This window comes from Protopterus annectens, chromosome 3.part1 (assembly GCF_019279795.1).
Source record: "Protopterus annectens isolate FY-2018-M chromosome 3.part1, PAN1.0, whole genome shotgun sequence".
Taxonomy (NCBI): domain Eukaryota; kingdom Metazoa; phylum Chordata; order Ceratodontiformes; family Protopteridae; genus Protopterus; species Protopterus annectens.
Window position 1 is genome coordinate 605892215 of NC_056732.1, and position 25734 is coordinate 605917948.

The 25734-nt window shown below is 43.9% G+C and overlaps 1 protein-coding gene across 2 annotated transcripts in view; it reads right to left on the reverse strand.

Moving 5' to 3' along the window:
- Positions 1 to 25734, reverse strand: part of ATP9B (ATPase phospholipid transporting 9B (putative)) — a 4837291-nt gene that overhangs the window by 614428 nt on the left and 4197129 nt on the right. For both annotated transcript variants that reach the window (XM_044066988.1, XM_044066990.1), the window contains exon 20: positions 20836 to 20934. In XM_044066988.1, coding sequence (XP_043922923.1) covers positions 20836 to 20934 — 99 coding nt within the window. The remainder of the gene's footprint in view (positions 1 to 20835; positions 20935 to 25734) is intronic.

Below are 25734 nucleotides of genomic sequence, written 5' to 3' on the forward strand. Positions count from 1 at the left end.
CTGGGCATAGAGACAAGTTCCTTAGGATTAGATACCAGTACTGGTGGGGCCAGTCTAAGGCAATCAATATCACCTTTGGCTTCTCCTGTCTGACCTTTAGGAGTACCCTGGGGAGGAGAAGCAGTGGAGGAAAGGCATATACTGATGGGTTTTTCCAGCTGAAAGATAGGGCATCCACTTTCCATGCTTGTCTGTGGTAAGTCCTTGTGCAGAATCTTTTTAGTCAGTAGTTGTAAGGGGAGGCAAATAGATTTATGTCCGGGCATCCCCATTTCCTTGTTATCATGCTGAAAACTTGTGGATTTAGCTGCCACTCGTGGGGATCCATGAGGTTTCTGCTTAGATCGTCTGCCAGAGTATTTTCCTTTCCTGGCAGGAATTGTGCTTGCAGATGTACTTGATAAGTCAAAACTGTGTCCCATAATGTCATGGCTAGTCTGCAAAGGGGGTAAGAATGTGTGCCCCCTGCTAGTTTATATACCACATGACCATGGTGTTGTCTGTCTTTATCAGTAGTTGTCCCAGATGAAGTAGGTCCTTGAAGGCTGTCAGGGCATTTTGAACAGCTAGCATCTCTTTTTGATGGATATGTAGATGCATTTGGTTTGAGGGCCATGTGCCCTGAATGCATCTCCCTGCCATGTGGGTCCCCCAGGCATAATCTGATGCATCCGTTGTTAGTGTCTGCCTGGCTGGGGGTAATGTGAATGGCTGTCCCTTGTTCTGGTGAAAAGCCTTTGCCCACCAGCAAAACACCTGTTGCAGGCAGGGAATGAGAGTAATCATTGTTTCCAGGCTGTGGCAATGTTGAGTCCAAACACTTTTTAGTCTTGCATATGGAATTAGAAGGATGCAGGATGCCATGAAGCCCAAAGCCTGCAGAATTTTTCTTGCAGATAAGTGGGCCGTTGTTGCCAACATTGTAAAATAGGTAGTCAGTTGCCTTTGTCTGGCGTGAGATAAACCATCTGGCTAGTTGTATTCAAGCTTGCACCCAGCAATGTTATCTCTTGAGAGGCTACTAGTTTTGATTTCTTTTCATTGACTGTGTACTCTAGGCATGTTAGAAGTTTTTTCACAAACGCCAGATGCTGAAGAAGAATGTCCTTGTTCTATGCTTGAATTAGACAGTCGTCCAAGTAAGGATATATTTGTATTCCTCTTTGTCTGCAGAATGCAATTACTGGTGCCAGGCACTTTGTAAAGACCCTGGGCGCAGTAGATAAGCCAAAGGGCAGTGCAGAGAATTGGTAATGCATTGAACCAGCCTTGAATCTGAGGTATCTTCTGCACGACTGTCGGATTGGAACATGCAGGTATGCCTCTATTAGGTCTAAAGTCACAAGCCAAGCCTTCTTACCCAGCATGGGCAGAAGCTGTTGTAAAGTCAACATTTTGAATTTTGGAATGTCCAGGAATGTGTTCAGAATAGATAGGTCCAGTATCGGCCTCCAGGCCTTGCCTTTTCTGGGTACCAAGAACAGTCGAGTAAAATCCTTGTCCCCGCTCTTGCTCTGGTACTTGCTGAATGGCCCTCATGTCCATGAGGGATGAAACTTGTTTTTGTGCCTCTGCCCATTGATTTTTTGGCAGATCTGGCCAGCCATTTGCCTTTGGCAGAGTATGGAAATGGAATTTGTAGCCTTGTGACACTATATTTAGAACCCACTTGTCCTGGGTTATAATGTGCCAATTTTGAGCAAAAAGTGCTAATTTTCCCTCTAAGGGTGCTGCCAGAAGATAAGTGCTTGGGGCAGGCAAGGTAAAGTCATTGGGACTGCTTTCTGTATGTTTGTGGTTTATCTTCTCCAGCTTTGGAGGTAGAAGCACCCTACTGTTTTGACCTATAAGAACCTTGCGTCTGGGATCTGCCCCTTTGAGGTCTGTCTGACATAGGAAAGGACCAATTTTTTGTAGGCCAGTGTCTACTAAACCTAGGTGGCTGTACTTGTAAAATATATTTAACAGTTTGCATAGATTTAGCTTTGTCTTCCATTTTCTTTAACACCTCTTCTGCCTTAACTCCAAACAAAGTATCATGCTGTAAAGGTGCATCTAGTAACTTAACTTTAACATGATCAGGCAGATTTTAGTCCTTTAACCAAGCATGCCTCCTAATTACAGAACCCGTAACTGTGACCCTGCAGGAGGCCTCCAAAGAATCAAAACCACATTGCAAAGTATGCTGTCCAACATGTTCAGCTGCATGCAATAAATCCTGCATTTCCTTGTTTTCAGCACATTTAGAATTTAACATAATTTTCTGTTTAAGCAATCCCATGAGATGTTGCTGATACTTGAGCATATGAAACTGACAGTTTAAGGCTCTTATAGCCAAAGTTGCAGATGTGTAAATCTTTTTTCCCCATCTATCCAATGCCCTTGAATCTCTGTCAGAGGGGGTTGGGTTTTTTGCTGTAGAGGCCTTAACTCCCTTGGGGCACTGTGAAATAGTTTCAGGGTCAGCAGCAGGGTTTTTAAAAAGAAATTTGTGAGAGTCAGGAACCCTGTAATATCTGTCAGGCTTAACAGGAGCTGGAGGTAAGGAGTCAGGGGTCAAACTAGACTCCAAAAACACATCATCTGCAATGTCTAACACAGGGGAACTGGCTAGAGGCCTGTGCTGAGGTAATAAAAGGAAATCCCTGAGCCTCTTTTTAGATTCTGAAAAATCTTGGCTTTCCCAGTGGAAATGCTCCCTCATGGTATGCAAGGTTTCCCCAAAGGAATAATCTTCAGGAGGGGATGCTGAAGGTATAGATTCTTCAGCATCAGAATCCTCATAGGGGGTAAAGAATATCCCTGATCAGAAGAGGAATCAGAAGAAATAGAAACCTGATCTGAAGATTCATAGTCAGTGTCTTGCCTAGGCCTCTTATAAGGAGGGGGATGGGAACCACTGATCAAGGTAATCAGGTCTTCGGCCATTTTGATCATCTGTTTTTTTGGCATAGAGGTCTGTACACGTGGCTCATGAGTTTGTTTCTTTGCCTTAGAAGCTGAAGTCGTTTTAATGTAGAGATGTTGAGGTCTGAATACACCCTCAGAAGCCGGTACCTGCTCAGCAGCTCCGGACCCATCTGAGGGATTAGCATCCGAGGCTCCAATACTTTGAGTATCCAGCGGCGTGGCCGACTCCACGTGGGAGTCGATAGCAGCCTGCGACTCTAAAGTAGCGGGTGTCAGGGGCTGCAAAAGCCCCTCACAAAGAACCAGCGACTGGCTTATGAGAAGCTTCGTTGTCAGTTTTGGGCCTCAGTTGTTTTTCTCTATCCTTTTCTTTGCGTTTTTTGTAAACTCCGGTAGTCGGATGGCTATCCGGTGACATTTTAGGATAATTAAACCGGCTACCAAAATACTTTAAAGCAAAATTATACAGACGCTTGATAGTGCGTTGGTTAAATCTAGCACAAAATCGACAACCAGAAACGTTGTGATCAGGGCCTAGGCAAGGAATACAGTAAGAATGAAAATCCTTATGAGTTATTCGCTTTCCACAAGTAATACAATTATTAACTTTTTCTGACATTGGTCTGGAGCAAGAAAAAAGTTTCCCCAACGGGGTACTTAGCTTTATTGAAGACTTTGGTTCTGAAACTCAAATACGAAAATTTCAGGAGTCGGCCAACTGGCACTTGCGAACTGTTTCTGCTTTGGGCACCATGCGGCAAGAAAGACTTAAGAAAATGGGGTCGGCCTCTTCTTTTATACCCCTGACGACCTGACGTCAGGGAAAGGGCGACGACAGCTGACACAGGACCCAAGACTTTGACATTCAGACCGGCTGAGGGCAACCTGCCTGCAGGATTACCCAAATGTAATGACTGCAACAGTGAAACACGAAGAACATGTTCCTCATCATTCTGATCACACCTGCTTCAGTGAGACTTCTGGATGAACGGGAAGATGCAATGAAGGGAGATCTGCGTCTTTCCAGGAAGGATGATGGGAGCTGAGAGGGAACTGGATCCAGGGAAGATGCACACCTTGTTCTTGGTAGATATCTAGACTCTGAATGGGTCAGATCTGAAGAGACGGCTCTGGTGTCTAAAGTCATTGATTCTAAAGGTGTTTGTGTAAGATCCAAGGCTTTCTGAATCTTCTTCCAAGGCTCTGAAGTTGAATCCAAAGAAGAATGAGAAGAGCTAGGATGCCCAGAAGGCCTCTTTTTTTGCCTCCTTTTTCTCATGTTTGGAGGATTGGCCCACAGTCAGTGACTCTCCAAAGGCAGAAGGCCTTTGAGCATTAATTTTACTTCTGTCAATAAGAGCCCTTGGGATAAAAGCTTTATAAATGGAGCATGAAGCTTGTAAATGTGCTGGTCCAAGCAATACACACAAAGATTATGGGAATAGGACAATGGGATCTTATGCTCGCATTTACTACACTTTTTAAAACCTGATGGTTTATTTGCCATGATAATAACATACAGCGATAACCTCAGTGAAACTCCAGAACAAAAAGACAAAACTAACCAGAAAAATTGGAAATGTGCTGGTCCAAGCAATACACGCAAAGATTATGGGAATAGGACAATGGGATCTTATGCTCGCATTCACTGCACTTTTTAAAACCTCATGGTTTATTTACCATGATAATAACATACTAACATACAGCGATAACCTTCAGTGAAACACCAGAACAAAAAGACAAAACTAACCAGAAAAATACTACAAGAACTACTTCTACTACTTTTTTTTTATAGAACTAGAGGAAAAAATAGGAAACTTTGGAAATACTGATTGTTGATAAGACAGAAAAAAAATTATCAACTACAGGAATTAAGAATTACTCACAGTAAAAAGGAAAAAAGGAGAAACTAGAAATACTGACAAGTAGGACACTGTGGTGGTGGTGCTGCGGTAGCATTGTCGCCTCACAGTAAGATGCTGTCCTGTTCGATTCTCAGCTAGAACGTCTTCTGTGTGGAGACATGCATGAATGGGTGTACCTTCGTTGGCGGTTGTGCGTCAGAGCTGGCAACTCAGCATGTAAAAACCTACTGCCAATCATTAGCGGACCGGAGTTCCGCTGTGGTGACCCCTAACCGGGAAAAGCTGAAAGACACAACAACAACAACAATAAAGTAAGGAGAAAAATAGAACAATAACCAGTGATGATAATTAAGAACTACCAGTGGTAAGTACAAAGGAATAAATAAGCAAAGGGAGTATAACACATAAAGGTTCGAAGGCTATAAGCAAGAAGATTTGAACAATTTACTGCTTTTTCACAAAGCACACTCGAGATCTGTAGAGAGCATGTCCATTCACAATGGAGGCAAACAAGATCTGGGGAATGAGGGGGACTGTTACACTGTGGGTAAGGGAGGAGCTCAAGAGCTTGTAGTATCCATGAGTTGTGAAACAGCAACCGATTCGGATTCGAGGAGCAGATCCAAATCCATATGTTGAGGAATGAACGAAAATTGACAAAATCATATCAAAAGTTAAGCACTTACCATAACGATAGACCCATATTGTCCGATTTTCATCTGGTTCAACAGATGGAAAGTCTGATCTGATTAGACCCAACCTCAGCACCAAATTAGAAGCTTTCATAGTTCCAGGGTTCCGACGACTCCCCTTCCCATAATGCCCTGTACTGCACTTCAACACCTTAGATTTAGTTTGCTTTATAAAAAGATGTATATACCTAGTAATGGAAAATGTGATCTCTAAATGCAGAAAATAGAAATGGACCATGTAAGATGATTAACAATGTGATAGTACTGGTCACAGACAGGGTATAGAGTGGAGGTCAGCTGATCACCTTGAAGCTATCCATACAAATAATTTGTAAGGGGGATGATGGACGAGAGGATGAACCAGACGAAAAGCAGAATTTTGTATCCAATGCTGTTCAACATATGGGCCAAATTCCCAAGCTGTCTTACAGGGTGAGTATCAAGGAAGGACATTCCTCAGGATGGTAGCGACAAAGGAAGAGTGAGATCTGGACTGCACATCCAACTTATAATGAGATACAAAGGTATGCAGAGTGAATCAGGTTACTGCTGCACAGATATCGTTAACAGGTAGTCTCTTAGAAAAGGCTGTTTAGGTACCCACTGCTCTAGTGGAGTGGGCCTTAGGTTTGGACTGTAACTGCAAACCCAGTGATACATATACAAATGAGATGCAATTTGATAACCATCTGAACAGAGTAACTTTGGTAACAGCTTTTCCAAGCCTAGAATTAGAGCAGGCAATAAAAAGTTGATCAGATTTTCTAACTTTCTTAGTCAGGTGCAGGAAGAATGTAAGTTGCCAAAGCACATTCAGCTTGTGTAGAATGTATTGCCCTTTGTTCAAAAACTTAGGGAAAAAACACGGGTAACTGCACAGATTGATTTAAGTTAGTTACAGATGCCAGCTTTGGAATGAAGGATGGATTAGTTCAGAGTAAGACCCGATCCTTATGGAAAACCAAATATGGAGGTTTACATTAGAGTAGTTGTCATTTTGAAATTCGCCTTGCAGAGGTGGCAGCGACTAAGAAAACTGTTTTCCACCTCAAAAATTTGATAACTACAGTAGCCACAGGTTCAAAGGGTGGATGAGTTAGGGCCTGGAGCATTATCGCAACATCCCATGGAGATACTGGATCTTTAATGGGGGTATGCAGTAGAAATGTTCTTTTATGAAAGGCTTTGGAAATTTTTAAGGAAACCAAAGAAGCATAATTTTGTCCAGTATGAAAGTTATAAATCACTGCCATTTGAACTTTGATAGTAGAATAGCTGGATACTTGATGAAAACGTTCAGCTAGAAATTCCAAGACATCTGGAATGGGAGCAGAGAAAGGATCCAAACCCAAATGAAAATTTTTCCATTTGCTATTGTAGATATTCTTTGCAGTATATTTCTTGGAGGCTGCTGTTATATCAACAACAGAACTGGGAAGCCTGGCATCTCTAGCTATAGTCAAAATTGGAGGAACCAAGCAGTTAGTTTCATGGAAGTCTGAACCAGTGCATGCAGTCCGGATGGTTGAGAAAGAAGATCTAGATAATGAACCAGCATCCATGGTGGATGTATGAGTACAGGCCACAGAAAGGGGAACCATATTTGTTGGGGACAAAAAAGAGCAATGAGGATTACCCTGGCTTTCCACTGTCTGGCTTTCAGAATTAATTTGTTCATGAGATGTAAAGGGGAAAGGCATACTGGAGAATGGGAGTGGAATTGTGGACTACAGCATCCCTTGGTGATTGACCCTGTGGAGAGATCGGATCAAAGTAACTACTGCACTTGTTGCTCAGGTAGGAGGCAAACAGGTCACACCAAGGTTGGCCCCAGTGGCTGAAAATGAGCACTGCCAATAACAGGTTGAGGGACCACTCATGAGGAGTTAGAACAGTCCTGTTCAACTTGTGTACTAGATCACTGGAACACCTCAGAATGTGTGTTGCTATCAGAAAATGGTGTGAAGACATCACTCATTGCCAAATCCTCACGGTGTCTCAACACAGGGGAGAACGGGTTCCTCCTTGTTTGTTGATGTACCATACTATAGCCATGTTGTCTGATTGTATGGAAATCATACACTTAGAGAGGGCATCCTGGAAACCTTGCAAGCGAGGACTGTTTTCATCCCCAAGACAATGTGAAGACTGGCCTCTTTGACCATGAACTTTGGATCATTCTCCCTTTGAAATGCACCCCCACCCAAGAAAGCACGTGTCTGTGGTTGGAATTGCTGTTGGTGTCTCTGGAAGAAAGGGTCACCCTTGTGTTACTGATGGTAAGAAAATCCATTACGTGATGTGCTGTCTTCAAATTCTTGTAAGACGAATCCTGGCATGCAATAGATGAATCTTCTGGGACCACTGAACTGTAAGCATCCACTGAATAATTTGCATGTGGTAATAAGCAATAGGAATCATTCATACTGTAGAGGCCATGAGACCTAATAGTCATAGAATCAATTGTGCTGGAGGGTGGGGATGATGTAACACCTGTAAGGTTGTTTGATATACAGAACAAACTCTGTGTTGTGGGAGGTTGACTATTTGGACAGTGGTATCAAGGTGGCATCCTATAAACTCTATCCGATGTGCTGGAGGCAACTGACACTTGTGAAAATTCACAATATTCCTGGATTCATTAAGCACTGGAGTAGAACATCTAGGTGATGAACCAGAACATAATTGGATGTAGCAGTTATGAGCCAATCATACAGATATGAGAAAACCTGGATCTCGAGCATGTGCAAGTGTGCTGCCACCACTGCCATTATCTTTGTGAACACCCTGGGGGCTGTTGTGAGACCAAATGGCAGGACTCTGAACTGAAAGTGATTGGCTTTCAGCTGAAAATGGAGAAATCTTCTGGACTGCTTCTCTACCTTCATATAATAGTAAGCATCCTGGAGATCTATCGAGCACATCCAATCATCCTTCCTCAGAAAAGGCAAAATGGACTGAATTGTGACCATCCAGAATTTTACCTGTTTCACAAACTGGAATAAATGAGTGAGATCCAAAACTGGACTTAAGTCCCTCGTTATCTTTGCAATTAAAAGAACCTTGAGCAGACTCTGGATCCTAAGAGGTCTTTAGAGACCAGTTGGATGCCTCTTTGTTTTTCTAGCAGCTTTGAAATCTCTAGTGCTGCTGTTTTCCATTGACTGGGTGGAATGCTGGAAATCACTTTTTTCTTTACTGAAAGACAAGAAAAGGGAATGGTATAGCCTCTGGAAATTATATTTTGCACTCACGTGTCTCTTGTTAATTCTAGCCAAGCTTGAGGGTGCAGACATAAGTGACCCCCGACTGCTCCAGAGTGTAGCAGTAGGGGACACCTTCAGGGAAACTAATAGGTCCTCTCAGAAAAGGGGCCATGATTGCGTGGTCTGCTTTTGCCACTTGGGCAACGTCTGTTAGCATAATTTTAATCTCTATCATGTGGAGGTCTGTCTCCAGGGTGATGCTGGTAAGAGCTTTGTGAATTGCGAAACCACATCTTTTTTCCCTGCTCTCTGGTTCCTTTGAGGGTTGGAAAAGCAGATGCCTACTGCAGTCTCACCAACCTGTTCACTCCTGGTCAAGTTATCTTTAACTCTGATCCAACAAGTGTGGAATTAGAAGTTATGTACTTACCATAACATTCCATCTGAGTAGGTGGATTCATTTGTCTGCAACCTGTGGGTATGGATCCGATATCGGATCCGAACCAGCATGGTTTATCCAGCTATGGATCCTAGCTCCTCCCCTCACCCATAATGCCCTGCTCTCCCTACATGACCTCAGATCGAGTTTGCCCTGCACCGACTACCCTAACCAAAGGGTAACACACCCTATGCAGGAAACTGACAAGGCCAGGGGGATAGGAGGGTGGGATGATTGCAGACAAATGAATCCACCTACTCAGATGGAACGTTATGGTAAGTACATAACTTCTAAATCTAAAGTAGGAGAATTCATTTGTCAGCAACCTGTGGGACAGAGTCTCCAGCTACCTGAATCTTGGGTGGCCATCATGGAAGGATATTCCGAAGCACTGCGGAGCCAAAGGATGCTCTACCTCTAGAAGTGACGTCCAGCTTGTAATGTGTAATAAAGGTATGAGATGAAGCCCAAGTGGCTGCTGAACAAAGGTCATCCAGAGGAACCCTAGACTTAAAGGCCGCTGAAGCAGAGACAGACCGGGTCGAATGAGCATGGACTCCCTCCGGTGCAGGCCTCCCAGAGGCTTGGTACGCCAACAGAATACACTGAGAAATCCAGAGTGACAAAGAAACTTTGGAAATTGGTTTACCCAGATTGAATTTGGCAAAAGAAATGAACAACTGGTCTGATTGCCTATGACCAGCTGTCCTATAAAGGTAAAAACGAAGCTGCCTGTGAACATCCAAGGAATGCAGCTTGTATTCGCCTTTGTTTTGATACTTAGGGAAGAAAACAGGGAGGTTGATGGACTGATTAATGTTAGCTTCCGAAGCTACTTTAGGAAGAAAGGAGGGATTGATCCTTAGGTACACCCGGTCCAGAAGAAAAATCAAATAAGGCGGTTTCATGGACAGGGCCTGAAGCTCTGAAACTCTCTTAGCCGAAGTAATGGCTACCAAAAAAGCAGTCTTAAAGGACAAGTATTTAAGATCGACTGTGGCCGTAGGTTCGAAGGGGGGAGCGGTCAAGGCCTGAAGTACCAAGGAAAGATCCCACGGGGGAACCGTTTCTTTGACAGGGGGTCTGAGCAAAAAGGTGCCTTTTAGGAAGGTTTTGCATAACTTAGCCGACATAAGAGGCCCTGAATCGTGTCCAACATGGTAATGAGATATGGCCGCCAGCTGAACTTTGACCGTGGAACTACTGGCGCCATCATTAAAGAGAGTAGTAAGGAAATCTAGAACCAAAGGAAGGGGAACCGTGAAAGGATCTAGGTCTTGCCGCTCTGCCCAAATGGAGAAACGCTTCCATTTACTGCGGTAAATTTTTCTGGTAGAGGGCTTGTGGGCCGCTACCAGAATGGCCTTAACTGGGGACGAGATACCGGGAGTCCTGATTAAGAGTGGAACTGGAGCAGCCAAGCAGTCAACTTCAGGTTGTCCAGGTTCGGAGTTGGCAGGTTCAACGGGTGTGATATCAGATCCGGAATGGGATCTAGAATCCAAGGTGGATTCACTGAATGAGACCTTAGGTAAGGGAACCAGATCTGTCGAGGCCAGAATGGGGCAATGAGGATCATTCTGCACCCCAACCGAAAGGCTTTCTGAAGTACTTGTAGCATCAGAGGTAGAGGGGGGTATGCGTAAAGAAGACCGGGAGGCCAAGCATGCACCAGAGCGTCTCTCGGAGAATCCCCTGGAGGGGGGATTAGAGCGAAAAAACTGTCGCACTTGGTGTTTAAAGAAGAGGCAAAGAGATCGCAACAGGGAGTCCCCCACTGTGCGAAGATACGTTTCGCTACTTGAGAATTGAGAGACCACTCGTACGGGGAGAGAATGGTGCGACTGAGCTTGTCCGCTAGGATGTTGGTCCGACCCAGAATATGCGTTGCGATGAGAAAGCGGTTGGTGGAGATCGCCCATTCCCACACTCTCATGGCTTCTCGGCATAAAGGGTAAGACCTGGTTCCCCCCTGTTTGTTGATGTAGCAGACCACCGACATGTTGTCTGATTGAATCACAAATGTTCCCAGGGGAAGGAGGGCGTGAAGTGCTTGCAACGCCAAGAGCACCGCTCTCATTTCCAGAACATTGATATGCAGGGAGGTCTCCGAATCGCTCCACGTGCCTTGGACCATCCGGCCCGCAAAATGCCCCCCCACCCGAGGCGGGAAGCGTCCGTGGTCACCGTGGCGAGAGGGGGAGATGCACAAAAGGGGCAGCCCCTGTGGAGGTCCGGAGAATGGAGCCACCACAAGAGAGACCGCTTGCAAGCCTTGCTGATTGCAATGGGATGATACAGGGGGAGGGAAAGAAATGACCATTGCACCTGAAGTGTCCATTGAAGCACCCGCATGTTGAAGCGGGCGTGTGGAAGAAGAGTAATCTCTGCCGCCATAGACCCTAGCGCCCTCAGGACCAATTCCGCAGGTGTTGAGCTGGAATGAAGGATGGCCCGCACCTGGAGTTGCAGATTCCGAACCCTGTCGGTTGTGAAAAAGGCTCTTAAATTTCTCGTGTCTAACCTGGCTCCTACAAATTCTATTGTTTGAGTAGGGACCAGGTTGGACTTCTCTATGTTTACCATGATGCCTAGCTTGGGAGCTAGACGAAGGAAGGAGTCTCTTGCCAAAGAGAGTAGATGCCTTGTTGGGGCGGTGAGAAGCCAGTCGTCTAGGTACGGAAGACCTGCACCCCCTGAAGCCTCAGGTGGGCCGCAACCACTGCTAACACTTTGGTGAACACCCTGGGGGCTGTGGTGAGACCAAAGGGAAGGACCCTGAACTGGTAGTGACTGGCTCCCAGCCGGAAGCGAAGAAACCTCCTGGATCGTCTGTCCATCCGAATGTGGTAGTACGCATCCTTGAGGTCTATAGAGCACATCCAGTGATTCTCCCCTAGAAGGGGGAGGATGGACTGCAAAGTGACCATCCGGAACTTCTCTTTGGGAACTGACAGGTTCAACAGGGACAGGTCTAGAATGGGTCTTAGGTCCCCCGTCTTTTTTGGCACTAAAAAGAACCTGGAGTAGAACCCTGATCTGATCTGGTCTGGGGGGACGGGCTGGATGGCTCTTTTTCTCAGCAGATGGCCAATTTCTGCTGAAGCGGCCTCCCTCTGATCGGGTGGAACATCGGGGAGGATTTTTAACTTTGGGACATGAAGAAAGGGGATCTTGTAACCTCTGGATATAATCCGGAGTACCCAGCGGTCCGATGTAATGGACTCCCATGCCGCTAGGTGCTCCGAGAAATGTCCCCCGACTGCCTCCAGAGTGGAGCAGTCGGGCAACCCCTCAGGGTTGCTGCGTGGGCCGTTCAGAGAAGGGTTCTCTGGACCCAAACTTCCTGGGAGCCCCTCTGCCCCTAGGGCTGCATCCTCCCTGTCCTCCTCTGCCGCGGAAGGACTGGTTGTCCGGAGCGGGTTGGGAATGCTGCGACTTCCGGAACCACATCTTCTTCTGGCCCTTTTGGTTCCTAGAGTAGGACCTCTGGGGCACAGAGAAGCGGACTCCGGCAGACAGCGTCTTCCAGTCCTTCTCGCTCTGAACCAAGGTATCGCGAACCGTCTTGCCAAAAAGGGCAGAACCGTCAAAGGGGGTGTTCGCGAATGACGCCTTGAAGGGCTCCGTAAAATCGCAGTGGCGGAGCCAGGCCTGCCGTCTTGTGACTAGGCCCGCTCCCGCAGCTCTAGCGGCTCCCTTGGTAGCGTGGGAAAGTAACCGCATAGAGGTGTTAGTCACAGAACGAAGAGTGGCCATACGGGTGGAGTGCATAAGTTTGTCCTCCTCCGATATGGACTCTGGGGGGGGATGCAGCGTATTCCTTGATAAGATTGCGCTGCATCCTAATGACGTGTGCCAAATAGTTGAGAGCCCTCACTGAGAAGTTCGCTGAACTAAAGATTCGCTTCCCCAAACGGTCCATCATCCGAGACTCCTTGCTTGGGGGATGGACTGAGGGACTCTCCTGGGCGAGTTCCCTCTTAGTGGCTGCTGCCGACAACATGGCATCTACTGGGGGTCCCTTGCTCCAGTGGGCACGGTCAGCAGGGGGGCTAAGGATCCTGTCAGGCCTCTTAGGGATTGGCTCCACAGTGTCCGGGTCCTTCCACGCCCTGGTGGTAATAAGGTCCACCAGGGGGTCGGCAGGAGGGGGACACCCAAGAGGTAGACGGGCCCGCTTCAAATGCCTACAAGAACACTGACTCGTCCGAGGAAGACTTTGGGGCAGACCACCCACCTCTGATCCGTAACATTTCCATGATGTCTCTGAAGGAGACATCCTCAGAAGGTGATCTTGGGGAGCCTTCCCCTTCCTCCAAGTCAGTGTCTTCGGTCAAAGACTCGGGGGAGTCTATGTGCCTCCTTTTACACGAATGCTTGCGAGGTGCTTCCTCGGGGTGGCTGTCCGAGGAGCTCTCCCCAGCAATGTCCAGAACCACAGGAACTGCTTGGGGCAGTGAAGCGGGCTGTCCCAGTGGCCGGGTGATGGAAGCCTGGCCCAGAGCAGATGGAGTGCGGGACGGAGCTGAAGCAAGGGCCGGGGGTCCAGATGCCCTCAACAGAGCCCTCTCCACTACATCAAAGGCCGAGGGGGAGCCAGCCTCGACAATAGGATCCGAAAGTCGGCTCCCCCTCGGATCCGATGAGCGGATCGGAACCGGCGCCGAGCCCCTCGGATCCGAGGGACCAGTGCGCTCCGACAAGGACGGCGCCGAAGGCACACTGAGTCCCTCGGATCCGAAGCTCGGGCCAAGGCTCCGAGAGGTCGGATCCGACAGACTCGAGGGCAGGGTCGGATCTGAAGTACCCAGTACTGTCGGCGCCGACTCACCCGCGGCTCCGAGGCTGCCCGGCTCCGAGCGCTCCGAACCCAGGTAGCGGGTCGGAGAAGGAGAAATGGGCTTAAAAAAGGGGGTCGAGCTCCCCCCCAGAGGGGGGGGGGGCAGGAGCACTCCCATCTGCATCTGGGCCTGGATGAACCTTCGTATCATCCGGTCCAGATCAGCATCGGAGAGGCTGTAAGTAGACCTCGACGAGGCTACCGAGGTAGGCCTTGAGTGCCGCCTCGATAGCCTCAAAGGAGGTCGGGTCTCCTCATCCTCAGGCTCCGGTGAAAAGCACGGGGACCGGAGCCGAGGAGGGGGAGAGCCAGCAGCCAGAGAGGCCGGAGGAGAAGCCCGCTTAGCCGGCGGGGCCGAAATGGAGGTCTCGGCTCGCCGCTTGTGGTGCTTCTCTCTCCGGTCCTTTTTCCTGGCTTCCCTCTTCTCCGACCCTTTGGTGGGAGTTTGAATCCCGGGTGGAGGAGGGGGAGCAGGCAAGGCAGGGACTGCCGAAGCAGTGACCACCAAGGGGGCGGGGGCCGAAGCCGAGTCCGGGGGCAAGAGTCCCGCCAAGACCTGCTTCGACCTCCGCTCCTTCAATGCCCTGGGGTTGAACTCTGCACAGATTGAACACACTGAAGTGAGGTGTTCAACCCCAAGGCATCGAACCCACTGAGTGTGGCCATCAGCAGGGGAAAGCTTATGGCCACACTCGGAGCACTTTGAAAAAAACGCCTTTGGGGCCTCACACACCAACTACTAACCAGCGAGGGGAGGGTAAAAACTATATTAAATTAACCCAAAAAAGATATAAACAGAAGGGAAACCTATAACTTTCACTCAAATTTAAAGTTTTAAAAAATTTTAAAACCCTTTAATAAAGAATACTATAACTTAGCTTTTGGAGCTCTGACGACCCAGCCTTTACCATGCGCGGCAAACTAGATCTGAGGTCATGTAGGGAGAGCAGGGCATTATGGGTGAGGGGAGGAGCTAGGAGCTCGGATCCATAGCTGGATAAACCATGCCGGTTCGGATCCGATATCGGATCCATACCCACAGGTTGCTGACAAATGAATTCTCCTACTTCAGATACAATGTTAAGCAGCATTGAAAAAGGACATCTTAAATCCTTCTGCAAAATCACAAAGATGAATCCAAGCATGTCGTCTAACTGTAAGACCTGTGCCTGTTGGTCTGGCTCAGCATCAGTTACATTAGAAATGAGAGACATGGCTACATTTTAAGTTGACTGCATATCTCAGAAATGGGAGTCCACAGTCTTTTGGACATCCACTGGCATAACTCCAGAAAGAGATTTGGAAATCTCCTTGGTCAATCCCTCTGAAATCTGAAAACATGAACTAGACAGTTCAGTGACCTGAGTGCAAAGGTCACTGATGAATATGTCCATTTTCCAAATCTGTCCAATCCCCTAGACTCCCTGTTAGGGGATGGATAGATGAACTCTCCTCAGATAATTCCTCTTTGTGGCTGCTACTACAACTATGGCATCCACTGGTGGACTTTTACCCCAATGCTTAATGTCTTTGGGAGCTTGTAATATTCTGCCTAGTTTTTCTGGAATGAGCTCCACCACATCAAGCCATAAGACTGACCACTGGATCAACGGGTGCTACCACCCAAGACAAAGCAGAGCTGAAAACATAGGCTTCTAGAAATACAGATTTGCCAGGTGAGGGATCTTTAGTGGACCCCCCTCTGTTTTATAAGTTCTAGAATTTCACTAAAGGTGACATCCTCTGAGGGAGACATGGGTGAACCCTCACCTTCTTCCAAATTTGTATTTTCCGTGGTTGACTCCTGGGTGGAGTCTATATGGTTTTACCTGCATGTCTGTTTCTTGTGACCCAATTCTGCTTGGGATGCAGAAAGATTCAGAATTGGACAGGCAGCTGACATAGCAAGTGGTTCCAGAAGCCTGTGGTGCTGACTGACCCTGTCTGGCAGAATGAGTGGAAAATGGAGTTGCAGGATCCATTTGGGGTTTGGGTGTAACTGAGGTCTGAGAAAGTGCCTTATGTTTGAGTAAGCCCAAAGCCCTTTCTACTGCCTCAAAAACCAAAGCTGCCACTGGAGTCGAGGATCCCTCCAGAGCTAAGGAAGCAAGAGAAAACCTGACACCTGGCATCCCTGGCCTGAGGAAGACCTCAGACCTGAGTTGTCTAGTGCTGAGGCTCCAAATGGAAGAGATAGCTCTGAAAATTTTGGTATCTACCTCTTGCCTCAGAGACTGGCACTGACTCCACAGCTCCGAGTGCCTTCCCAATTTGATGGTATTAGAATTGGGAATGATGGGAGACTGTTGATGAAGTTGAAGGGACTGCTGGCGCTGAAAGAGGCACTTCAGAATAGGTTGGATCCAGAACTCTTGGAGTTAGAGGATGAAGAGCAACAGGCAAAAGGAGTGGGGGAGGGGGGTAGCCAGGATAATGAAAGGTCAATACATTTCCTGTGAATGGCACCAACAAAACTCCAAGCTGAATCTGCGCCCTCAAGAACCCCCTCATCATCCTGTTGAGGTCATATTCTGTCAAGCTCGGAGATGATCACGTAAGCCACTGATGAAGGTCTTGAATATCTTTTCTTCTGCAAGATAGGAAAATGCAATTTGGGGGTCACCAGTTCCAGAGAAAACTGAGGCTGAGGGGAGGATGGTCAGGACCAGAAGGCTGTTGGTTCCTATCTCTTAGTTGACTTAGGTGTGCGTCTGACTGGAAATGATGGATCTGAAGACTTTTTAGGAATAGATATCCTTTTCTTTGGATATACACTTTTTTGTCTCCTTGTCCTTCTCTTTACCTGAAGCCTTATCCAAGGATTGAGCCCTGTCTTGCTTCTTAGCAGGAGAAGAGGAAGGGGAGGGTCCAGAAGATGTAGTCCCTGTCTGTGAAGGGAGAAATCTCTTCACCACCTAATCGTCTCAATGAGCTTGTAAAGCTCTAACACTAAAGGATGCACACAAAATGCACTGTGTGTCCAAATGGGCAAAGCCCAGGCAATACACATAAAGTGTGAGGATTATAATGGGAAAATGTATGCCCATACTCAATAAATTTCTTAAAGACTTGTGACTCAGCCATGAATACACCTAGTAGGGGATAGAAAACACTAGCCTAAAGATAACTAAATATTATGAAAAATATTATCAAATACAATACAATAACTTTTCTACACTCTGTAAACAGTAATAATAGAAAACTGTTAAAACCAATAGTATTTTAAGAGGGGTAAATGCTAAGCTAAGAATAATTCTAAACTATACTAACACACCACTAAGCTACGAAGAAACACTAACACTAAAGCTAGAGAGAGAGAGAGAGACAAGTCTCCCAGTAGAGGAGGAGTAAAATATTAGGCTATTAAATATATAATGATAAGCCTATCCAATATAAAGGCTATTCAACTTGTTTCAAAGAAATATTAACAAAAGGATATGAGCTCTTGAAAACACACCAGGAAACTGCAGGCGGCAAACAAGATCTGGGGTACTGGAGTGCAGTACAGGGAATTATGGGTAAGGCAAGAGTCAGAGCCCTGGAACTATGAAAGCTTCTAATTTAGTGCCAAGGTAGGATCCGATTGGCTCAGACTTCCCATATGTTGAATCAGATGAAAATAAACAACAATGGATCAGTCATTTTACGACATATAAAAATAAATACAGAATCTCTTAAAGAAATGTGACAAAATTAATAAAACCGATGAGTGCATACCAAGTGAAACATATTTGTAGGGACCATATGAAAAAGCTAAGAATAAACACTGAATAATTTTTGTACAAGCAGATACCAGTGGGGTATGATAACAGCATGTGCAGCCTTTAATACAGTTCTTGAAAAAGTACTTCAGTGTAATCCTTGCACTTGTCATCAAATATTCATGTATCTAGGCTAATGACAGAGGCATCCTTACAAAACTCATCTCCTAACAAAAGAATCATCCTGTAACAAAGTAAATAAAGTGCAATGTACAATAACATAATAATGCAATAACTTTTTTTTTTTTGCTACAACTTTTCAAACTCCCTCTTCCAACCATCAGATTCATCACCATAAGTCTGATCTGTTTACTCCTTACTATAATACTATATACAGAAATCATTTTTCCTTACACTTCAACATTTTCCCAACAGGGCATGCCATTCCATTTCCTCAAGGTGAAGACATTCAGTGGGTGTAGTGTGCGTGTCTTATTCACTCGAGGGTGAAGTAACCCTTTAAACAGCCCTTCTTTCCTTGTAAGCTACAACATCCAGGCAGGTCCTTATATCTGCAAAATGGTGGAATCAGAGGCAATGATGTTTCTTCAAGGAGTGATTACTGTTATATGAAAGCTAATCATCAGACACACTGCTGGGATCATGTCCCTGAGGCGTGAAAGGCAGTAACATTACTCTCATCCTTACAGGACAGGCAAGCCGACTAAGCCTCCCAATTCACAAAAGTACTTCAGCAAAAATACCAAAAGTTCCAAAAAAAGACATCCAAACTACAGCATGTGTATAATATCATTTTTTATTTTTTATACAAAAATAGATTTAATTTCTGTCAGCAGTATATGGGATAATATTCCTTCACAAGAAACAATGCTTAAATACCCCTTCACTAGCATGCTTCCATTCAACTGAACAACAACAACAACAACCATCGTAAAGGCATACCCCAGTTGCTACCACTGGGTAACAAAATATTAGTATCACATTTAATTATAAATGAGTCCTCTAAATATTCTAAATACTCTGCATCATATTCTCTCATTCATTCCATGTAACCTTTCAGCACAAACATTACTTCCTATCTAAAACTACTGATAATTCCAGCATGTGTTTTGCTAAAATGTCTCCAGAAAGCATTACTATAATTCTTATTTATGTATCATCAAATGTTCCTGTATATTTTGCTTAATTATTTTTATGGCGCACATATTTCTTACATTTACAAGTAATAAAGTACACCAGCTTCTCCACTGTATAAACCACAAAAGGTTTCAAACAATGTTCAATACCATTAATACTCCACTTCTTTCAATGGTATAATGTACTGCATCTCCCACATTTAAAGGTTTCTTCACGTACAGGGAGAAATATATTAATTTTCCTACTTGATAAAGTACCTTTTTACTAAGCAGTCATTTATAATATGAACCCATAAATCCATTTCAAGGTTTATTTTTATTACACTTTGCCAATTTTCCATGGATCTGTGCACTATGTCCTCCGAATAAGCAATTGTAAAACAAAAAATTTAGCTTTTTCCAGTCTATTCTAGCTTTCTATTATCTTTCCTTTCTTCCACTGGTTGAAAATCACTTCAATTCCTATTTAACATCTCACAGAATTTGCTCTACCTGGTTCTCTAACCTCATCTGAATAACCTTGCTGTAAAAGTCTTCCACTTACATATTCACCATTTTCCACAAAATCCTCTTTTAATGTTCAGCTACTTCTTACTCTCAGGTATCCTCCACAGGGGAAGGATTTTAACCATAGCAGAAAGTAAAACTAATAGCATGCAAACATGAACTTGCAACTCTGGGTTTCCTAAACAAAACTGAGCTAACCTCACCCTGTTGTGCATCTCTTAACAACTTAACATGTACATATGTAATTTCTCTCCATGCTAACAGTTTTGTAAAATTTAATCCAAATTAATTTTCGAAGTCTATTCCATAAAATAAAATAAAATATTTAAAATCACCTTCACAAATAAATGATCCAAATATCATGCATAAAACAGAATGTTCCCCTACAAAATAGACTTTCTTAATCAAATAATGCCAGAAATAAATAAGCATAAACTGGAACATACTACACAGTCCATTTGAGCTATAAATCTAAAGTGCTTTAAAAAACAAAACAAAAGCATCCTTTTCAATGCAAGTAAACACAACCAACTCAAGCTTTGCTTCATGGTAACTCACCTAAATATTGTTGTTTTAACTGCAAACTACATTTCTGTTTCACAGAAACATACATATCTCACACATCTACTATCATCCAATAAAAATAAAAATAATGTCCTTTCTATGGTCTGTATCTTTTGCATATGAATTAGTAATTACTGTAAAAGGTTGTAAAACTTTATATCTGCTGCTTGTGCTAAATGAAAGAACATAGAATTCTACCAAATATTAGACTTCACCAAGGTCTTTTGTTTTATTTTTGTGATTGTTTGGTAAAGTACATTAAACAGGAACTGAAGGGCATTTGTTAAAATGTTTTTAACTGTTCATTTGTGATGTAGCTCCCTTCAACAATGATTAATAACAACATTTTAAAACCTTTCTGAAATTTATATAATGGCTTGTGCGTTATCTTCTGTGATTAATTAAATATGTCCATTAACCATGGCTAGAGCCTAGAGCTCTGATCTACTTGTGGCCATTTTGGTCAAGAGCGCTATCTGGTTAAGTTACTTGCTCAAAATCACAGAGTACACAAATGGATGCTGTGGGAATTAAACCCAGGGCAGTGGCAGGGTATATATACATCTGCCGTAACACACACTCTAATGCCTTGCTCTTGCACATCTGCACATAGTATGCTCTTCCCAGACTCTCCATCAGAGTTTTATCTGTCTATGCCTTAAAGTTGACTATGTTTAAAATGTCCTAATTCAGACTAATAAATAAATGCAATTTTTTTATGAAACAAACATGTTGTTACTGAGAAAGTATAAATGAATGTATGTGATCACCAGCAGCCAAAGTTATCCATGAAATATAATGAAGTGCTACTGCAGCCCTGAGGGAGAACTTATTCCACTAAAACTCCGTCTTCAGGATACCATGATGCAGTGTTATATAACATATTTATAAACTTCATTGTGAAAGCTTGTTTATGAATTACGGCCTTTATGCACTATTAAACATACTTACTGGTCTGAAGATATGAACATCCTGGTTTCTAGATACTAAGTGTGAACTTTTGGCAATGCAGGTAGCGGTTTCCAGTTTGTCCCCAGTCAGCATCCAAATCTGGAAGACAGATTAACATTTATTTTGCTACCGCAAAACATGTATTTTGGTAGCACTGACAGTTTCCTGAAAGTTAAAACTTGTTTAGCTAGCCATAAATAAACATGGAAATTAGCCTGTTTAGCTAATCATAAATAAACAAGGAAAGCACACTCCACCTGCAAACTGTATTTAATAATAGTCTTCCAACTTTTTAACCCTGCCTCTGACACAAAGGCATGAAGCCCTCACTACGACTTTGACTGGCATGAGCTCAGCTAGTGGCCTGGGCACTATAAGAGTCAGGAAAGAGAAGGTGGAAGTGACAGCCTTACCTCTGCTTGCCCATCATGTGGGAAGAAAAATGGTAGTCCCAGTGAGCTAAATTTCTCCCATGCAAGCAGATGTTTATATAACAACAAAGTCTGCAGAATCAGACGGCATGGGCTTGGTGTTCCAAGCCAGTGACAGTAGCCCTCATAGGCATGTGTGGGATCACATGCAAGACATGACAGTGCACAAAATGTCCCTGAAATTATGTGAGTGCTCACATCAGCCCCTACAGGTCAGGGATAGTGACCTAACCAGAAAAACCCTGATGACAGCCTGTATGATGGCACCCACGGAAGGAAGAAAAGGCTGAATTCAGTAGGCAATGAGACAGAAACAATATAAAAATATATTAGTGACCCACTTTTTCTGAAGGACTGATAAACATGTCAGGCACAAACTACAAAACAAGCATTAAAACATTTACAGAAATTGCACAACTTCAATTAAAAATGTAATTCAGATTGCTCAAATGAAGCTCCTACTTTAGTCAGAGTTGTGCATTATTCTCAAAACTTCTTGTTACTTATGAATTTGTATTTATTATAACAGGACATGCATAAGTAAAATTAAAATGTCATTCATACTAGTCCTGCCACACGTGAGAGCAAATTTGATGCAATGGTCATTGAATCTCTCAAAAAAATCCTAGATTGTTAATATTAATAAAGTATTTCTCAAATCAGGCAGAATAACTCAGATTACTTCACTTTGGCCAATATCTGTTCATGAGATTTAATAAAGTGACTCTGAAGTGCTTATTAACTTTTGCCGCCGTTTAATGTCTGAACACTTTATGTTACTTATAAGGAGCTGATGGATATATTTAGGACTATATCACTTTTATTTGTAAACTCTGTTTGATACTAAGAAACTGTTTTTTTCAATTTTGCTTATTAATCAACAATCCCATATCTAATATCTAGAAAAGGTGTGAATGAATGTTCAAGTGGCCACCTCACAAACAATCTTGGCACAGACCTTCTGGAGGAAGGCTGCAGGCAGCTGCTCACAAAACTGGTGTCTTGCAACAGGGTGCGCAGCAGAAGATAATGCATATGGAAGTTAGACAACCATTTACAGTGTACAAGATACTGGATGGCCATGTTTGCCTGATATGAATTATGCAAATAACTGATAAAACTGTATGAAATCTTAAGTTCTGTAATTACAATGCCTTTAATGTCTGGGTATATCCGTAGCATTTTCGATCTTCTCCTTATTTTCAGGAGCATGGCAGAAAACTGTTAATTGAAAAGGCTGATTTAGAGAGAGTTCAGAGACCATGCAGACTACTTAGAACAAGAAGGAAGGGCTTGTCTTCAATAATATACTATCCTTATAGAAACTATTTTAACAGGGTAACCATCGGATATGCTGGGACCCACTACAGCGAGGTCTGAAATGCAGAGACTGAATGGCCGAAAGATTGGACTTGTATATAAGAAGGCCAATATGCTACTTCTTGGACTATTCCCTTTTCTCCAAGGTATGGTGATCTTGGAGTTAGTATATATAAGTTTCGGGGGTAGGGTGGGACTTGCCCTCCAAATGAGAGGTGCACAGGGGCTTGCCTCCCTGCGAAAAGTTTTAAGGAGAAGACAGACGTGCAAGATTTGATCTTCTCCATTGTTTTCTTTTTTGTTCGGCTTTTTTGGCACTCTGCATTTTGAGTGCCAACATTTCAATAGGGAGCCATTTTAACACTGCCTGCACAAAAAGACTTGTACTTCAGAGTCGCTTAGAACCTAGGTAACACCTGCTTGGAAATGAGTCTAAATATTTCAGATCTGATGCCCTGACAGCTCTGAAGGGAGACAGAATCAGCTTCACTATGACACAGGTCAGAAAGGCCACGGGAATGGCATCTTTAGTTGGTAGAAGATGGAAAGACGCCTTCAAATACTGTTTAATTGAAATGTTAGCTGAAATTAGCGACTTCAGTGTGATGCACTACATGACTTGACAGATGCATCTTAAACAAGAGGCCTTGTTTAAAAGTCCTGAGAGTTATTACAGGATTTGAGAAACAAGACAGAAGGTGGAAACTACTCCCTTACTCAACTCACACCAGTGAGAAAATTAAATCCCTTTGGATTGCAATGAATTTGTGGTTCTCAGTCTTCCTGCTTCTTTGTGAGTGTGCAAGACATCTGGTGAGAATAAATGGCTATGACTTATGAGCAAGATGTCTACCAGGCTGGGGCAGCCTTTAACAAAAATGGAAGCAGGGTTTGAAGAGGCAGCATCTTGAACTGTTTTACTGCCACATATTTATTCAAATTTGACAGGTCAAGGATAAGACTACTAAGGTTAACAGTGTCCCATACTACTGAATGAGAAGCTTGCAGTGAAGCAGAAGAACCAGTGGCCCTTCTGTTGCCATCGACATCCACTGAGTGAACCAGACTTGTCTTGTCCAGTATGGACTCATTTGTTCTGTTCTTTCTCTTCTTGCTTTAAAGAAAACTTCAAAGCGTTGATGAAATAACTTAGATGGAATGCATATAGAAGCAACTTGACCTACAAGGGTGAGAATCCATCTACTGTCACTGCTCCTGTACAGGATGTCATAGGACAAAACGTGTATAAAAAGAAGTTATATAATCACCATAATGTTCCATCTGTGTTGTCTATTTTTATTCTTCCTCAATAAGTGGGTTCGGATCAGATATTCAGATCTGATTCAGCCACTTTTACATCTTGTGGATACTGAAAACTCTCAAGCTCCTCCCTTATCCATAATGCCCTAGTCCCCTACCATACCTCAGATTTTGTTTGCTGACCATTTTGCTCATTAGAAACTTAGAAAGAATTATAATATGAGAAACCAATATCTGGAGCTCAAAGGTTAGAACATTGGTTTCCTTAGTATTTTCTCGGTTCTCCAGCAGTCACAAACAAATGGTAAGGGGGTTAGAGGGAGGGGAGTTGACGAAGAATAAAACCGGACAATACAGATGGAAAGTTATAGTAAGTACATAACTTCTTTATCTGATGATGTCAATTTTCATTCATTCCTCAACATGTGGGACAGAGTCCCTAGCTGCCTGAATCCTGGCAGGACTCTAAGGAAGGATATACCTCAGCTCTCAAGCTAAAAGACTACTGTTCCCCTAGAGACCATATCTAACCTGTAATATAAATGTATGAGGATTAGACCAAGCTGCAGCACAATCATCATCTATGGAAGATCTGGATAAAAACACTGAAGAAGTTGCTACGGACCTGGTTGAGTAAGCTCTCAAAGGTTTTGGCAAAGATAAAAAGAAGTTATGTACTCACCATAACATTCCATCTGAGTAGTTATACTTCATTTTCTGCAACCTGTGGGTATTTGAATCCATATCGGATCCGAGCTGGCAACATTTTTCAAGCATCTGCTCCAAGCTCCTCCCCTTACCCATAATCCCTCACATCTCCTGCCTTCCCTCAGATCGAGTTTGCAACTATCCAAACTATCAGCAACTCAATAACAGCACTAACCTAGAACAGGTTCGGGGGAAGGAGGGCAGGACGGCTGCAGAAAATGAAGTACAACTACTCAGATGGAACATTATGGTGAGTACACAACTTCTTTATCTGAAGTAGTTAACTTCATTTATCTGCAACCTGTGGGACAGAGTCCCCAGATACCAAAACTTGGAAGGATATTCCTGAGCACAGCAGAGCCAAAGGATGCTCAAATCCAACTTATAATGAGAAATAAATGTATGCGACCTTGCCCAGGTCGCTGCTGCAAAGATATCATCCAGTGAAACCCGAGACCAAAAGCAGCAGAAGTTGCCATAGATCTGATAGAATGAGCTTTAACAGGACCAGGTGGGGACAGACCTTTATCTTTATAGACTTGCAGTATACATTGTGTAATCCATCTAGCTAAGGAGACCTTGGAAATGGCTTTGCCCAAAAAGGGTCTAGAAATGGACACGAATAAATGGTCAGACTTTTGAAATTGTTTAGTCCTATGTAAATAGAAACGACACTGTCTATGAACATCTAGCAAATGCAGCTTATAGTCACCCTTGTTCTGAAAATTTGGAAAGAAAACAGGCAGATTAATCATCTGATTAATATTTGACTCAGAGGCAGCTTTCAGTAAGAAAGAAGGGTTCCTGCGGAGCAAGACCCTGTCTTTATGAAAGATCAAGTAAGGGGGCAAGGCAGACAAAGCTTGGATCTCAGAAACCCTTCTGGCTGAAGTAATGGCCACTAGGAAAGCTGTCTTCAAGGACAAGAATTTCAAATCTACTGACGCTGCTGGTTCGAATGGGGGAGCAACCAACACCTGCAGAACTAGGGTAAGGTCCCAAGGAGAGCCTGAATCCTTAACAGGGGGGTGTAACTGAAAAGTGTCTTTCAGGAAAGCTTTACACAGTCTCAAAGAAGCCAGAGCATTCATATTTTTGCCGACATGAAAATTATACATGGCTGCCAGTTGTACTTTCACCGTAGAGGAACTAGCCCCTTGTTGGAAAATATTGGACAAAA